The sequence below is a fragment of the Podarcis muralis genome, chromosome 10 (assembly GCF_964188315.1).
Source record: "Podarcis muralis chromosome 10, rPodMur119.hap1.1, whole genome shotgun sequence".
Lineage (NCBI taxonomy): Eukaryota > Metazoa > Chordata > Lepidosauria > Squamata > Lacertidae > Podarcis > Podarcis muralis.
Genome location: NC_135664.1, coordinates 60165101 through 60182538, shown reverse-complemented (window position 1 = coordinate 60182538; position 17438 = coordinate 60165101). Strand labels below are relative to the sequence as shown.

General features: G+C 42.7%; 1 protein-coding gene across 5 annotated transcripts in view; it reads left to right on the top strand.

The window, feature by feature from the left end:
* Positions 1-17438, top strand: part of LOC114590236 (aldo-keto reductase family 1 member C3-like) — a 40503-nt gene that overhangs the window by 6339 nt on the left and 16726 nt on the right. For 2 of the 5 annotated variants that reach the window (XM_028745686.2, XM_077935228.1), the window contains 4 exons: positions 269-378; positions 1960-2125; positions 2792-2874; positions 3243-3562. In XM_028745686.2, the coding sequence (XP_028601519.2) occupies positions 269-378; positions 1960-2125; positions 2792-2874; positions 3243-3285 (402 nt within the window). In that variant the 3' untranslated portion in view covers positions 3286-3562. Of the gene's footprint in view, positions 1-268; positions 379-1959; positions 2126-2791; positions 2875-3242; positions 3563-5309; positions 5504-6588; positions 6757-7298; positions 7416-9521; positions 9600-9821; positions 9945-11016; positions 11127-12114; positions 12281-13235; positions 13319-13653; positions 14088-17438 lie in introns of those variants that run through there. The other 3 variants (XM_028745689.2, XM_077935229.1, XM_077935231.1) reach the window with 3 other exon arrangements.

The following is a 17438-nucleotide window of genomic DNA, read 5'->3' as shown; positions in this document are numbered from 1 at the left end:
GACTGAGGGGGAATAAGCCCTGTCCCTCATATCCACCTAATACACATTTCACAGATAAGGAGCGTGGCAATGGAAACCACAAATGCAAGAATAGTCATCTAAAGATTCTGATGCATCAGAAAACACAACACACTTTAAGAATGGTAACAGCTGGATATCTTAAGAAATAATAGCATGCTTCTGCTTTTGTCTTTCCTTTATTTCACAGTAATTTTGTTTCATCTGAATTCTCACTCTGGGGCTGTGTTGGGGGATTTTGAATCCGCAGGTTGAATGCCATCCTTATTGGAACCAAAGCAAGCTGCTGGCCTTCTGCAAATCAAACAATATCCTCCTGGAAGGATATAGTGTCCTGGGATCCCAAAGGGACCCAAGATGGTAAGAGATGAAGCCGAAACGTTTGGGGACGACCTCAGGCACCACCTAGGCCCACTATTCCCCAGCATCCAGATCAGCTCTGAAGGTTGCATTCTGGGTCCCACAATTAATAAAGATCCTCATCGTGGATACCAGCACCAGGGCCTTTTATGTAGTGGCCCCACATTTTGCAAAATCATTCCACAAAGAGATCTACAAAGCTTTTCCCCTCCCATTTTAGACATTCACAGAAACCTTCCCACTTTCTCCCAAACGTATGTTTTTAAATGTTGCAGGCAGGGGGCCATTTAATAATTTCTGCGTCTGAAATTTTGTGCTGTTTTTAAATCACATTTATATTATGTTTAACAGTGCTTTAAGCAGTAGAATGGCAGGGATGAAAGGGCCTTGCACCCGGCCTTGCATTTCAATAATTATAGCATTTCTCTTTTTGCATAGCCTGTACCCTATGTTTCAGAATTTTGAGTTCTGTAGTTTTCATCTGTATTGGAAGCCCCTCTAATGATTATTTTTCACAAGTGGGACCAGCAACAAAACTTTGCAATACTGAGTACTCCTGTTCTGGCTTCAGTCCAGTGAGCCATGCCTTCTTCCAGGACACTCCATTACATTTCACCTCCCTCCCCAATGCTCCATATTTTCTCTCCAACAGGTACTCGGGATTCTTTATACACTGAGCAGACACCATCCCCATTGGCCTGTTGGGGCTTTGCTTTTCTTTCTTATTTTTTTCCCCCTAAGTACATTTTTGTACTTATGAAAAGCTTGGAGTTCCCTCAAGCCCCTTCTTTTTTGAGACCCTTCTTTTGTTTATGTATAGTCCCACTCAGACTGCGATTTATGGTGGAGAACAGGATGATAAAAAATTATATTAATTCACATCAACCAACCAACCAAGCAAACAACCAACAGTTAAATGCAAAATATTTACTTAGATTTATATACTGCCCCTCATCACCACCCATCTGAGGGAGTCTATTCCATTGTTGAACAGCTCTTACAGCCAGAATGTTCTTCCTAATTTTTAGTCAGAATCTCCTTTCTTGTAATTTGAATCCATTGATTTAGAGCCTACCCTCTGAAGCAATAAAAAACTAGCGAGCTCCATCTTCCATGAGGCAGCCCTTCTGATATTTAAAGATGGTTATCACATCACCTGTCCGTCTACCCTTCTCCATGCTAAACATTCTTAGCTCCTTCAACCATTCCCCATGTGGCTCAGGTTCCAGATATTTTATCATTTTGTTTGCCCTCCTCTGCACATGTTCCAGCTTGTCAATATCCTTCTTAAACTGTGGAGTCCAGAACTGGACACAGTATTCCAGGTGAGTCTGACCAATGCATAATAGAGTGCTGCTATTACTTCCCTTGATGGGAACACTATACTTCTGCTGATGCAGCCTAGAATAGCATTAGCTTCTCTTCCTGCTGCATAACACTGTGACTCATGTTAAGCTTGTGGTCTCCAAAGACCCCTAGATCCTCTTCATATATACTGCTGTCAAGCCAAGTGTCCCCCATCCTATATTTGTGCATCTTGACACCAGAAACACACCTTCTCTCCTTATTTCTCTCCAACAGGTGCAATACAGACATTCCTCCCCTGCTTGAAGACCCTCTGTTGGTTGCAATCGCCAAGAAGTACAACAAAAGCCCAGCTCTTGTGGCTATTCGCTACCAACTGCAGCGCGGCCTGGTGGTCCTAGTGAAGACCTATACCAGAAAGCGAATTGAGGAAAACACCCAGGTAAAGCAGTAAATATTAATCCATTTAAAAACAATACCGAAAAAGCACGTGGTTTGGAAACTGTGATCTCATGGGTCACATGACTCATGCAAGAGTAAGGGAGCGAAGATGCACATCTTGGTTTGGGGACTCAAGAAGTTGGAGGAGTTTCCAGCAGTGGGTATTCAGAAGCATCACTGCCTCAGACCGTGAAGTCAGAGTGCAACCATAATGACTAGCTTCCATTGGTATTCTTATACACCATGAATTTGTCTAATGTTTAAAGCCATCCAAGTTAGTGGCTGTCACTATCTCGCATGGAAGCAAGTTCGGTAGTTTAGCTATGAACTGCATGAAGAACTTCCTTCACTGGACTATGACTTCCCTCATCCCTGGCCATTGGACATGATGGCGGAGACTGATGAGGAGTTGGAGTCCATCCACATCTGAGGGGCCACAGTTTCTCCACTCTTGTTCTATTGCAAACCTACATTACTATGCATATAACATTCCCTCAGTGGGAGGACATCTGGACAGAAGCTGTTGAATGAAGGAAATAAACTTTGGAAGGTGGTAGCAAAGTTCCCTTTGGTATCTCTGTGGCTGGAAAAAGGTGCACAGCTCTGAGGTGCAAAAAGAAGGCACGAGTAAAAACCACCTCAGCATTTTATTTTCTCCCCCTGACAGGCATTTACTTTCCAGCTGTCTGAGGAGGATATGAAATCCATTGATGGCCTTCATAAAAGCATGAGCTTCGTAAAAATGGATATGTAAGTCATATTTAAATAGTGTGCATATGGATACATAAAATGGGTTCACGTAAGAATTGATACTGCAAGAGCAAAAGGAAGAAAATATCTGGTATCCATCTCTTCTCTTCATAGAGAATAAGGTGAAATTATAGAAGGAATTACTGTGGAGACTTTGTACCAAAGCCCCATGCATTGTTGGAGGGGGTGCATTTTGAATTTTAGCCTCCCAGATAGTCAGGAGAGCGGGCATTTGGTGGCAAACTCAGGGGGGCCTACAATGCACTGTGTGAAATGGTCTCATGAAGTAATGGCTGGCAACAGATCAATTTTTGTTGCTTGTGCATCTTCCAGCCCCTGAGTGTTGACTCTCTTTTCTTTTGTTTCAGATTTGCTGGTCACCCACAGTATTACACGCCAGATGAGGAATAAGGACTCGTCTCCCATCTCCAATTTATCTCCTTCTGAACCTGGGTCCTTTTGCATGGAAAACATTTGTTCTAACTAGGGGCGGGCAAATCTGTCAGTATCAATTCCTCCCAGCAATCCAGCGGCTCATTTTCCACACTTCAGTTACCCATATCTCCACATCAGTTTGGGATTTTTGAAAATCTCATGAAAATTCATCATTGTAAATTTCTCCTACCATACACATTTTTCTTTGTACTTTAGACTAAAATAAAGCATGTTTGCATGGTGTTTTCACTGATATATGTTCGTTAATGCATACATTACCCCAGTATATGCATTTTTGTAATGATTCTCTAGCTGAACAACTGCATCACACAATACAGAGAATTGCCACTTTCTCAGCATAACTGAGAAATTTCGATATGCATTTCGATTTGCATATTGGTTCAAGAAGTGTAAGCTGTGTAGTTTGTCATTAAAATGTGAAAAAAAATGAACTCCTCCTCCATCCCTAGTTCTCCCTAATGTGTCAAATAGCAGTTTCAAGGGGGGTGATTCATATATTGAAAATAGCACAAGCCGTGGGGGAGGATTAACATTCATAAAAAGAAGCAGCTGCCTAGCCTGAGATTTATTGCCAAGATGATTTGAAATATCTTCAGAAAATAAGAAGAGCCTGCTGACTCAGGCCAGTGGCCCATCTAGTCCAGCAACCTGTTCTCACAGTGGCCAACCCGATATAATAATAATAATAATAATAATAATAATAATAATAATAATAATAATAATTTATTTATACCCCGCCCATCTGGCTGGGTTTCTCCAGCCACTCTGGGCGGCTTCCAACGGAATATTAAAATACAATAACCTATTAAACATTAAAAGCTTCCCTAAACAGGGTTGTCTTCAGATGTCTTCTAAAAATCTGGTAGTTGTTTTTCTCTTTGACATCTGGTGGGAGGGCAGGACATGATGGGAAACTTCTAAGTTACAAAGTCGCTGCTTCCACTTCTGAGGAAGGGATGGGCAGGAATGACCATGGCTGGCTCTGTGGTCCTCTGGTCCTCTGCTGGCTGTGAGGAGTAAGGAGCACAGGGTTTCAATTGTCTGCCAGCTTGACCTGAAATGACTTCTGACCATGTTATACGCATGCATTTTATCCTCTGGAATCTGTAACAATATTCAAAATGTCCTTGCTGAAATCATTTGTTGCTACTTGCTGTCTCCCACTCAGCCCCTGCTTTCCACAACCCGAACCCTCCAGTAAAGGCTGAGGCTGTGGACACTCTTCCTTTTAATCTGCATTCAGGCTGAGCACTGTGCACACGGCGCCATGTTCCACATCCTTTATCCATCCTAACATTTCTTATGGTGCATTGCATTCTCATGCTGTTTACTCCAAACCTGAAGATGCCTGTGTGAACAAACACACCCTGAGGGACAGCTCAGTTGGTACAGCATGAGACTCTAACCTCAGCGTTGTGGGTTTGAGCCCCACATTGGGCGAAAGATTCCTGCATTGCAAGGGGTTGAACTAGATGATCCTCACTGTCCCTTCCAAGTCCACATTTTTGTGATGCTATGATTTGGAGCACTTTTAAAGCCTATGACCTCTCGAAAAGAATTCTGGGAACTGTAGTTTACCCCTCCCAAAGCTACCATTCCCAGCATCTTTAACAAATCTCAGTTCCCAGGATTCTTTGGGGAATATTGTGCACATCAAATGTGTTTTACATGTGCTGGCAAAGTGTACACAGCCAGAGGCAGTTTGGGATCTTATTTGTATGCTCCTTTCCTTCCTTACATCCTTTGTGTGTTCTTCTGGCCCTTGGAACACCCAGCTTCAGGCCTTCATAAAACAGCTTTTTTTTATCCTGTGAAAGCAATGCTGCTAAGTCAATAAGGAAACTGCTAGTGCACAAAGGACATTCTGCTGAACGTTACTGATAAAAGGTTGGCCATAGGTTTCCCCGCCCTTCTCTCTCATTTCTTCAGAGCATTTGCTTAGACAAGCCCCTCCTATCATGCCAACTGAAGACATTTTATTGGAAACACGAACTTCCTTTTTCTCACTCGAGTTTTTCCTTTCGCCATAAGAGTGTTGATCAGTTTCAGCCTGCAGCCAAGAACTGAACAAGCACAGAAGCAGAAAATGGCACTTAGCAAAGACCGTGGCATTACAATGAATGATGGGAACAAAATCCCCGTATTGGGTTTTGGAACATATACTCCGGACACTGTAAGTAACACATTTAACTCTCAGATTGTTGTAACTTGTTTTTGAAGAGCAAAATGCCTGCCAGCTTCTGGGTGCTTCATACATTGCAAAGCACCGCATGCGATACCTCACCTGATCTGAGAAGCCAATTGTGCATGAGAACTTCTTGGGTCACAGCAGCCGAGAATGCAACAGATGCCTTGCAGCACATAAAGCACTGCTTCTCATTCAACAAGGGTCCTGAGCCAGCAGAATCAGGAGCAAATAATGTTTTGTGCAAGACTTGGGTGGTTTGTAGCTGAGAAACAGTTTCCAGTGTGAATTGCTGCAGGATTCAAAGTCCCCAGTGCATAATGTCTAGTGATATTTTAAAAGTGTAAGTGCCCTCTGTTAGTTTTGTTGGGAGTAACAATATTATCCAAAATTACCAGCCATTAGCTAACTATTTTGGACACTAACAATAAATATAGAATCAATTCTTTATCCAAACCATCTTCATTTTGTCCATATCACCAGCAACACAAATGAAAGTATCGGTGTCAATTCTTGTTTTATAATTAAATTAATTTCTAGGAATATCATGAATTTACCAAATAAAAGCTACCACTCAGTTTTTCAAAGGAATTTTCCTTTTTCTATGTTTCCAATTCATATGTCTACTCCATTCACATATAAAGCGAGGGAAGAATCTATTTTATACAAAGAGATACATGCTGACGAAGAGACTTTCTCAGTGCCTTCTTGGATATCTTATCTATTTCACAAACACTTAAACTATTTTTAAAAAAGAGCGTTCTACAAACTGTATGTCTCAACAGTGTTCCACTGTTTGAACCAAAATAACTGACAAGTTAATTGATTGCTCGTTTTAAATCCTGCATGCCATTCGGTGGCACAATGTTACATTGCACATACAATACATATAAATCACTTTTTCTACAGGTTTTTTCTTTCTTTTTATTTAATGTGTCTAGACCCAGCCTAGCTGAGGCGCTGGGATTCAGGTCTAGTTTGAAAATGTCCACCGACACTCAGTGTTACTTGGATATAAATTTCTCCACTGAAGCAGGGACCTTGACTAACTTTTTCACCTTTTCAACTGGCAGGTTCCAAAAAGTAAGTGTGAGGAGGCTACAAAGATAGCAATAGAAGTCGGCTTCCGTCATATAGATGGCGCATATGTATACCAGACTGAGGAGGAAGTTGGGCGGGCCGTTCATGCAAAGATTTCAGATGGAACAGTAAAAAGGGAAGATATTTTCTACACTGGAAAAGTGAGTTTGGTATTTTTTATTTTTTATTTTCAAGGTTAGAATATAGTGCCTGCATCATGATGCAATTTCACAGACATTATTTAACAAAATCAGAGGAAAATGCCCCTCCCTATATAAACCTACCCAGAGTCTGTGTTCATCCTCTGAGGCTCTTCTTTGTATGCCTCCTCCATGTGAGGCTCAGAGGGCGGCAAAACGAGAACGGGGCCTTTTCTGCATGGCTCCCTGTTGGGCGAATGCTCTCTGCAAGGAGGTTCATTATACACCTCTAGGCGCCAGGAGAAAATGTTCACCTTTAATGAGGCCTTTGGCTTAAATATAGAAATTTAATAAATAAATAGTAAAAATATTATTTATAATCAATAATGGTTTAAAAATTGCTTTACCTCACCACAGCAATTCAAAATACTCTTCAGAACAATATTTGAGTGTGTCCTTAACACTGTGCACACCAGAACAGTCATCTGCTACAGCTAATTTGTCCCAAGACCCAAAAACTCTATGGCTGTGTGAAAATATAAATATCTTTATATTTTTGACAGCTTTGGAGTACCTTCCACCACCCTGAGCTGGTTCGAAAATGCTTAGAAGAATCGCTGAAGAAACTCCAGTTTGACTACATGGATCTGTTCATAATTCACAATCCGTATTCTATGAAGGTAAATAATTATTGATGTCATAATGCAAGTATTGAGTACAATATTTGAATTGGGGGGGGAGCCTACTAAAAATATTTGATTCCCTGAAGGAACATTGGAAATCGTCATTTCCTAGAGATGCTGACAATTCTCTGCTAGAACATATCTTAATCTAATAATAATAATAATAATAATAATAAAATTTATTTATATCCCGCCCTCCCCAGCCAAAGCCGGGCTCAGGGCGGCTAACAACAATCAAATAATCCAACATTCTAAAAACATTTCATTATAAGAATTAATTAAAATCAAATAGATGGCAACCATTAAACAAAAATTCTGTGCAGTTTGCCAGAGGAGGGGGTCAGGCTGCGCCCTGACCAAAGGCCTGGTGGAACAGCTCTGTCTTGCAGGCCCTGCGGAAGGATGTCAGGTCCCGCAGGGCCCTAGTCTCTTGTGACAGAGCATTCCACCAGATTGGAGCCGCAGCCGAGAAGGCCCTGGCTCTATTTGAGGCCAGCCTAACCTTTCTGTGGCCTGGGACCTTCAGGATGTTTTTATTTGCAGACCATAAGTTCCTCTGTGGGACATACCAGGAGAGTCGGTCCTGTAGGTACGAGGGTCCTAAGCCATATGGGCTTTAAAGGTTGAAACCAGCACCTTAAATCTGATCCTGTACTTCACCGGGAGCCAGTGCAGCTGGTATAGTACTGGATCAATGTGATCTCGCAGCAAAGACCCCATAAGGAGTCTCGCCGCGGCATTCTGCACCCGTTGGAGTTTCTGGGTCAGTCTCAAGGGCAGCCCCACGTAGAGCGAGTTACAATAATCCAGTCTGGAGGTGACCATCGCATCGATCACAATGGCTAGGTCAGGGTGAGAGAGATAAGGAGCCAACTGCTTAGCTTGGCGGAGATGGAAAAATGCCGCCTTTGTTATAGCTGTAATCTGCGCCTCCATAAAGAGGGAGGTATTGAAGATTACACCCAAACTCTTAACGGACGGTGATGGCACTAATTGCACCCCCGCAAGAGATGGGAGTTGCCCCCTCAATCCCATACCGTCCCGTCCCAGCCAGAGGACCTCTGTCTTCGAAGGATTTAACTTCAACCAGCTCCCACGTAACCATCCAGCCACAGCTTCCAGACATCTGGTCAGTGTGTCTGGGGCCGAGTCAGGATGGCCATCCATCAACAGATAGAGTTGGGTGTCATCGGCATACTGATGGCAACCCAGCCCAAAACTCTGGACAAGCTAGGCGAGGGGGCGCATAAAGATGTTAAAAAGCATCGGGGAGAGAATCGCACCCTGAGGCACTCCACACACCAAGGAGTGGCGCGATGACAATTCCCCCCCAAGCGCCACCCTCTATCCCCGACCAGAGAGAAACGAGCGCAGCCATTGAAGGACTGTGCCCTGGATCCCCACGTCGGCAAGGCGGTGGTCCAGGAGTTCGTAATCGACCATGTCGAAGGCTGCTGACAGGTCTAGAAGGATCAGCAGCCCCAACCCGCCTCGATCCAGCTGCCTGCGGAGATCATCTGTTAGGGCAACCAGAGCCGTCTCGGTCCCATGACCAGCGCAAAAGCTGGACTGGAATGGATCCAGAGCCGAAGTTTCATCCAGAAACCTGCCAAGCTGTTCAGCAACTGCTCTCTCAATCACCTTACCCAGGAATGGAAGATTCGAAACCGGGCAGTAATTGGATAGATCTAAGGGATCTAATGATGTTTTATTTAAGAGCGGGCACACCACTGCCTCCTTCAGTTCCCCTGGGAATATCCCAAAGAATGATCGATCCCAGATTTTGGGGGAGAAACATGCCAGTTAAAGAAAACCTTTGCATATAATGATTACATTAACCACATAGGCATCATACGGAAGAAATCATGTGCAGAGCAGGACTTGGCGAGGGAGCAAGGGAAGAAAAAAAATGGGTTGGAGAGGTGGGGAGACAGACCTGTGCTTGTGATTTGAGTTTACCACAGATCCCTGTACTGTGGTATCAACCTCTGCAAGGTGAACTCCCTTTTTTATCACTGTCCATTAGTATTAGATAGTGTTACAGAGATAAGAGAACTTCTAAGCCTGAAGTGCACTTATTCCCTCCGCCTCCTTCTTTTCCAGCCTGGACCAGATTTACTTCCCATGGGAGAAGACAAAAAAATTATTTTTGACAACGTAGATCTTCGTCAGACATGGGAGGTAGGTGCCTGGGATAAGGAAATCCAGCCCTTGAGTCATTCAGATACAGAGCACAGTAGCCTTGCACCAGAGGAGGCATGTCCAGAACAATGACTCACACAGTGGCTCCTATGAGAGCTGGTGAACTATAAGCCTCCAATCTTAATCTGGGGGGGGGGGGGAGTGTGGTCCCAGCTATTCAACAAACACCACTCAACAAACATGTTGTGCTTTCTTTGCCAGGCAATGGAGGCGTGCAAAGATGCCGGCTTGGTGAGGTCCATCGGAGTGTCCAACTTCACCCGTAAGCAGCTGGAAATGATCCTGAACAAGCCAGGATTGAAATACAAGCCAGTGATAAACCAGGTCAAGTGTGATTGCTTTTTTAAGGGGTTTGCTCCAAGCATGTTTGAAAGCTTCTTTATTTAAGCTCTTTTGTGAGAGGACCTTTGTTTAGATGAATACAGCAATTCCCTGAAAAAACTTGCTTAAGGTTATAAGGTTGCAGACCAAGTCACAGTTGTGGGGTGGACTTCCCTAAATTCCAGGAACCAGTAATGGGTTCTCATTTAATTAAGACCTCTTAATCCTCAGACAGAAGAAAATATGGAGAAGTCCATAATGTTTGAAAAAGGCATCTCAGGTAGAAGGAGGTCTGCAAGCAGTCAGGGCCCACACAGCCTCTTGTGGGGACTCTGGAAGTTCTCAATTGGGGAACGAAGGGCTTTTGAGTTAGGCATCTGGGCAAAGCTGTTGCACCCAAGCAGCCCTGATTCACTTGGGCACTGGTGTATATCATGCAACCAATGAGACCAAAGTTTTTTGAGAGCCTGATAAAGATGATATAGAGCAGGCTTCCTCAAACTCTGGCCCTTCCGGATGTTTTTGGCCTACAACTCCCATGATCCCTAGGTAGCAGGACCAGTGGTCAGGGATGATGGGAATTGTAGTCTCAAAACATCTGAAGGGCCAAGGTTGAGGAAGCCTGATATAGAGGCATCTGCTCAGCTTGATGGAAAGCCAGGCAAATCCTCCATCAGACCTTTCTGCTCAACGTAGAAAATTCAGAGATTAAGTGGGCAGAAATAGAGACACTGCAGGCAGGACAGTGTGCCCAGGATATTTCTTCTTTGGGTATAATGACTCAACAGGGCTGGAGTGACACGAGATTGTGGGGGAATAAGCCCTGTCCCCCATCTTCAACTAACACATATTTCACGGATGAGGAGCGTGGCAATGGAAACCACCAATGCAAGAATGGTCATCTAAAGATTCTGATAGATCAGAAAATAACACACACTTTAAGAAAAGTAACACTGGGATATTTCAAGAAATAATAGCATGGGTCTGCTTTTCTGTCTTTCCTTTATTTCACGGTATTCTTTGTTTCATCTGAATTCTCACTTTTGGGTTGTGTTGGGGGATTTTGAATCCGCAGGTTGAATGCCATCCTTATCGGAACCAAAGCAAGATGCTGGCCTTCTGCAAGTCAAACAATATCGCCCTGGAAGGATATAGTGTCCTGGGATCCCAAAGAGACCCAAAATGGTAAGAGATGAAGCCAAAACGTTTGGGGACCAGCTCAGGTACCACCTAGGCCCACTATTCCCCAGCATCTACACCAGCTCTTTAGTTTGCATTCTGGGCCCCACAATTAATAAAGAGCATCGTGGTGAATACCAGCACCAGGACCTTTTCTGTAGTGGCCCCACAATTGGGGAAATCATTCCACAGAGAGATGTACAAAGCTCTTCCCCTCCCATTTTAGACATTCTCAGAAACCTTCCCATTGCTGAAGTGGTTTTTTTATATATATAAATGCTTGACTTCTCCCAAACGTATGTTTTTAAATCTTGCGGGCAGGAAGCTATTTAATAATTTCTGCTTCTGAAATTTTGTGCTGTTTTTAAATCATATTTCTATTATGTTTAATGTTGCTTTAAACAGTAGAATGACAGAGATTAAAGGACCCTGTATCCAGGCTTACATTTACTGTAAACAATTATAGTATTTCTCTTTTTACATAGCTTGTTTCGTGTGTCTCAGAATTTTAAATTGTATTGTTTTTATCTATATTGGAAGCCACTTATTTTTGACAAGTGGGGCCAGCAACAAATATTGAGTTCTCCTTCAAGACAATGAGCTGTTCATTCCTCCAGGATCCTCCATTTCATTCGAACATCAGCTCTCCAGCAGGCACACAGGATTCTTTGGGCCTTTCTTTCCTGCCTTAGTTGTCCCCCTCCCCAATACTGACTGTACTTAAGCAAAGAAAAACCTCCCTTTTGTGCACCGATGCTACCATTTTGCCTACAGAATAATCCATGTGCAATGTATGATTTTGCGATTTATTGGTGGAGGGGATAGAGCACGATACTAAAAACTTATATTAGTTCAAATCCACTAACCAAGCTTTAAATACAAAATATTTAGTGTATTTTGCATGGACTAGGCCAATACTGTATTAATTTTAGAGTGAGATTTTTATATTCTGGACATCAGAAACACACCTTCTCTCCATGTTGCTTTCTGGCAGGATAGATCAAAACACTCCTGTGCTGCTTGAAGACCCTCTGTTAGTTGCGATCGCCAAGAAGTACAACAAAACCCCAGCTCTCGTGGCTATTCGCTACCAACTGCAGCGTGGCCTGGTGGTCCTGGTGAAGACCTACACCAGAAAGCGAATTGAGGAAAATGCCCAGGTAAAGCAGTATATATTTGTTGAATAGTGGGTAGACATGGCAGATGACACAGCGATTTCTCCAAAGCAGCTCTTTATTTTGTAAGCTGGAACAGAAACTGAACAGCAAACAGCTCAGCCGGCCTGCTTTTATAGGCAGCCGGCTGTCAACATTGTAGCAACAACAACCCAGGGTTTCCCGCCTAAAATAACTGACGTGGACCTGAGTGAAAACTATCTACAGTATCCCCCTGCTGGCCCAGGGTGAGAACTTCAGTACATAACAATATTAATCCATTTAAAAACAATACCGAAAAAGCAGGTCATTTGGACACTGTGATCTCACGGGCCACATGACACATGCAGGAGTACAGGAGCGAAGATGCACATCTTGGTTTGGGAACTCAAGAAGTTGGAGGAGTTTCCAGCAGTGGGTATTCAGAAGAATCATCATAAATTATTATTTATTATTATAATCACTGCCTCAGACCGTGAAGTCAGAGGGCAGCCATCATGACTAGCTTCCATTGGTATTCTTATCCACCATGAATTTGTCTAATGTTTAAAGCCATCCAAGTTGGTGGCTGTCACTGTCTCTCATGGAAGCAAGTTCAGTAGTTTAGCTACGAACTGCAAGAAGAAGTAGTGAACTACATTCGCTGGAGTATGACCTCCCTCATCCCTGACCATTGGACATGATGGCTGAGACTGATGGGGAGTTGGAGTCCATCCACATTTGGGGGGCCACAGTTTTCCCACTCCTGTTCTATTGCAAACCTACATTACTATGCATATAAAATTCCCTCAGTGGGAGGACATCTGGACTGAAGTTGTTGAATGAAGGAATTAAACTTTGGAAGGTGGTAGCAAAGTTCGCTTTCGTTTCTCTGTTGCTGGAAAACAGTGCACAGCTCTGAGGTTCAAAAAGAAGGCATGAGTAAAAACCACCTCAGCATTTTATTTTCTCCCCCTGACAGGCATTTACTTTCCAGCTCTCTGAGGAGGATATGAAATCCATTGATGGTCTTCACAAAAGCATGAGCTTTTTAAAAGCGGAAATGTAAGTCACATTCATATAGTAAGCATATAAATACATAAAAGTGGTTCACGCAAGAATTCACACTGCGAGAGCAAAAGGAAGACAAGATCTGGTATCCATCTCTTCTCTTCATAGAGAATAAGGTGAAATTATAGAAGGAATTACTGTGGAGACTTTGTACGAAAGCCCCATGCATTGTTGGAGGGGGTGCATTTTGAATTTCAGCCTCCCAGATATTCAGCAGGGTGGGCACTGTGTGAAATGGTCTCATGAAGTAATGGCTGGCAACAGATATATTTTTATTCCTTCTGCATCTTCCAGCCCCTGAGTGTTGACTCTCTTTTCTTTTGTTTCAGATTTGCTGGTCACCCACAATATTATCCACCAGATGTGGAATAAGGACCCGTCCCCCATCTCCAATTTATCCCCTTCTGAACCTGGGTCCTTTTGCATGGAAAACATTGTTCTAACTAGGGGTGGGCAAATCTGTCAGTATCAATTCCTCCCAGCAACCCAGCATCTCATTTTCCACACTTCAGTTCCTCACATCTCCACATCAGTTTGGGAATTTTGAAAATCTCTTGAAAATTCATCATTGCAAATTTCTCCTACCATCCACAGTTTTCTTTGCACTTTTGGCTAAACTAAAGCATGTATTCTGTAACTGAACAACAGCATCACAAAATTCAGAGAATTGCCACTTTCTTTTGGATAACTGCATTTCGATTTGCATATTGGTTCAAGAAGTGTAAGCTGTGTAGTTTGTCATTAAAATGTGGAAAAAATTGAACTCCTCCTCCATCCCTAGTTCTCCCTAATGTGTCAAATAGCAGTTTGAAGGGGGGTGATTCGTATATTGAAAATAGCACAAGGGGGGAGGATTAACATTCATAAAAAGAAGCAAGATGATTTGAAATAACTTCAGAAAATAAGAAGAGCCTGCTGAATCAGGCCAGTGGCCCATCTAGTCCAGCAACTTGTTCTCACAGTGGCCAACCAGATGCCTGTGGGAAGCAGGACATGAGGGGAAACTTCTAAGTTACAAATTTGCTGCTTCCACTTCTGAGGAAGGGATGGGCAGGAATGACCATGGCTGGCTCTGAGTCCTCTGCTGGCTGTGAGGAGGAAAGAGAACTGGGTTTCGATTGTCTGCCAGCTCGACCTGAAATGACTTCTGACCATGTTATATGTATGCATTCTATCCTTCTCTAATCTGTGACAGGATTCAAAATGTCCTTGCTGAAATCATTTGTTGCTACTTGCTGTCTCCCACTCAGCCCCTGCTTTGCGTAACCTGAACCTTCCAGTAAAGGCTGAGGCTGTGGACACTCTTCCTTTTAATCTGCATTCAGGCTGAGCGTTGTGCACACGGCGCCATGTTCCACTCAGAACACCCAGCTTCGTTGGGTTAAAAAATGCCTCCACATATTTCATTTATTATTTTGTTTCTGAGCATGTGTGTTTTCATTTCAATACTACAGCCTGAAGAAAAGGTCTGCATAGCTTTTAGGCTTGCTTTTCCTATGTTTAACATATACTAATCTAACAAAGAGGTGATGTTTCTTGATCAAAGATTGCAATAGGCCTCTGCATTCCTTTATTGGAATGCTGTTGTTGTTGTTGTTGTTGTCAGACAGGTATTATTTATCCTCTGAAAGCGATACTACTAAGTCAACAATGTAAACTGTGGGGCATCAAAGGATATTCTGCTGAAAATTACTGGTAAAAATTTGACCATAGGTTTCCCCACCCTTCTTTCTCATTTCTTCAGGGCAACAGAAGACATTTTATTGGAAACAGGAACTTCATTCTTCTCACTCAAGTTTTCTATTGAATTTTAAACAGATTGAGCTTTAATCGTCTTCAGACAACTGACAGGCAACCCATAGATTTTATGTAGAAATGCATTCAATTTTGCAAAAAAGCATTACCATTTAAACCTCTAGCATGAAGTCGTAACCTCATTAAAGAAAAGAAAGTACACAGCCTCTGCTGCATTATTTTCCGCATTCCTTAATTTCTTCTATGCTAATCTATTGTACAGTGGTACCTCGGGTTAAGTACTTAATTCGTTCCGGAGGTCTGTACTTAACCTGAAACTGTTGTTTTTTTTAATAAATTTTTATTGGTTTTTCAACATAGATTAAAGACAAAACAATACACAATACAAAAACAAACAATACATATAAAAACGTATAATTTCAAAACCTCTTTTTCATAAACCCTACTTCCCCGACTTCCCCATGCCTCCCCTTTTCTGCATCCCTGTTTTAGAATTTCTTCAGCAACCCCTCGCATCAATTAACTGATTACTCATTTTCTTTTTTTCCCTTCTTCTCTTACTTAATCAATTGCAGCTGTAATTCTGTTTTTTCCTTTTCCCTTGACATTTTAGCACTCATTAATTTTACAACAGTTCTTAAGATATACTTTAAATTTCTTCCAATCTTCTTCCACCGTCTCTTTTCCTTGATCACGGATTCTGCCAGTCATCTCCGCCAGTCCCATATAGTCAATCACCTTCGTCTGCCACTCTTCCAGCGTGGGTAGTTCTTGTGTCTTCCAATACTTTGCTAAAAGAATCCTTGCTGCTGTGGTAGCATACATAAAAAATGTCCTATCCTTCCTTGACACCAATTGGCCGACCATGCCCAGGAGAAAAGCCTCTGGTTTCTTATAAAAGGTACATTTAAGGACCTGAAACTGTTCTTAACCTGAAGCACCACTTTAGCTAATGGGGCCTCCTGCTGCTGATGCGCCGCCGGAGCACGATTTCTGTTCTCATCTTGAAGCAAAGTTCTTAACCTGAAGCACTATTTCTGGGTTAGCGGAGTCTGTAACCTGAAGCGTATGTAACCTGAAGCGTATGTAACCTGAGGTACCACTGTATCACAAACAAAAGGGAAATCACCAATCAAAGCTATTGGTGTTTCGGAGGGCACTGTGGTGAAAATTTCGAAACTTTGGTATAGTTAACATGTGCCATTTGTAAGCACTGCAACTCTTTGTTGGAATCACATTAATCCAAAGTCTGGAGCAAGATAGGGAGTGTCCCTGCCCTTCTTTGTAGCTTCAACAGAACACTGGCTTAGACGCTTCCCTTTCATCATGTCCAAGGAAGATGTTTCCTTAAAAATGCACACTCTGTTCATTTTTCTCACTCAAGTGTCTGCTTTCAGCAGAAGAATGTGGTAAAATTTCAGTCTTGAGTCAAGTACTGAATGGGCACAGAAACAAAAATGGCAGTCAGCAGAGACCATGGCATTACAATGAATGATGGCAACAAAATCCCTGTACTGTACTGGGATTTGGAACCTATTCTTCGGATCCTGTAAGTAAAACGCTTGAATCTCATAATTGTAGCAATATGTTTTTGAATAGCAAAATGCCTGACACTGTGACCGAGGGGCAGGTAGTAGCAGAGCTCAGACACTGTTTAGAGATAGCAAAGGAACAATAAATTTGCCAAGTAAAAGCTACCCAGTGGCATAGCGTGGGGGGTGCAGGGGGGGCCGGGCGCACCGGGCGCAACATCTGGGGTTAGGGCAAATCCACAGGTTAGGGGGCACAAATCCACGGGTTAGGGGGCGCAAGTTACTTGCCTTGCCCCGGGTGCTGACAACCCACGCTACGCCACTGAAGCTACCACTTCTTTTAGAAGGAAAATTTCCTTTTCCAATTCATATGTCTATTCCATTAACATATAAAATGAGGTTGGGGTCCATCTTACATAAAAATATACAGGCAGATGAGGGGAGCTAGACATCCTTCCTTCCTTTTGCTATTCTCTCAATTCCTTCTTGGATATCACTCCTATTTCAGAAACATTTTGATTTTGATTTTTTTTAAGCATTCTGCAAACAGCATATGCCTCAACACACACCTTTTATCCAAAATAACTGACAATTTGATGAATTGCTGGTTTGGAATCCTTTAATTATTGCAGAGGTTAAAAGATAGCAAAAGGCAAGGAGATAGAAAAAAACTGAGCCGTCTTCCTAAATCAACACAGGTAGGGAAGGATGGGATATATAATCCATCAGACTGCCAAATAAATCATCACAGGCCCGAAATCAGTATGTGGTAACCTAATTTCAGTGGATAGCTGGGTCTGGGAGCTACCATTTTTATTTCCCACAAT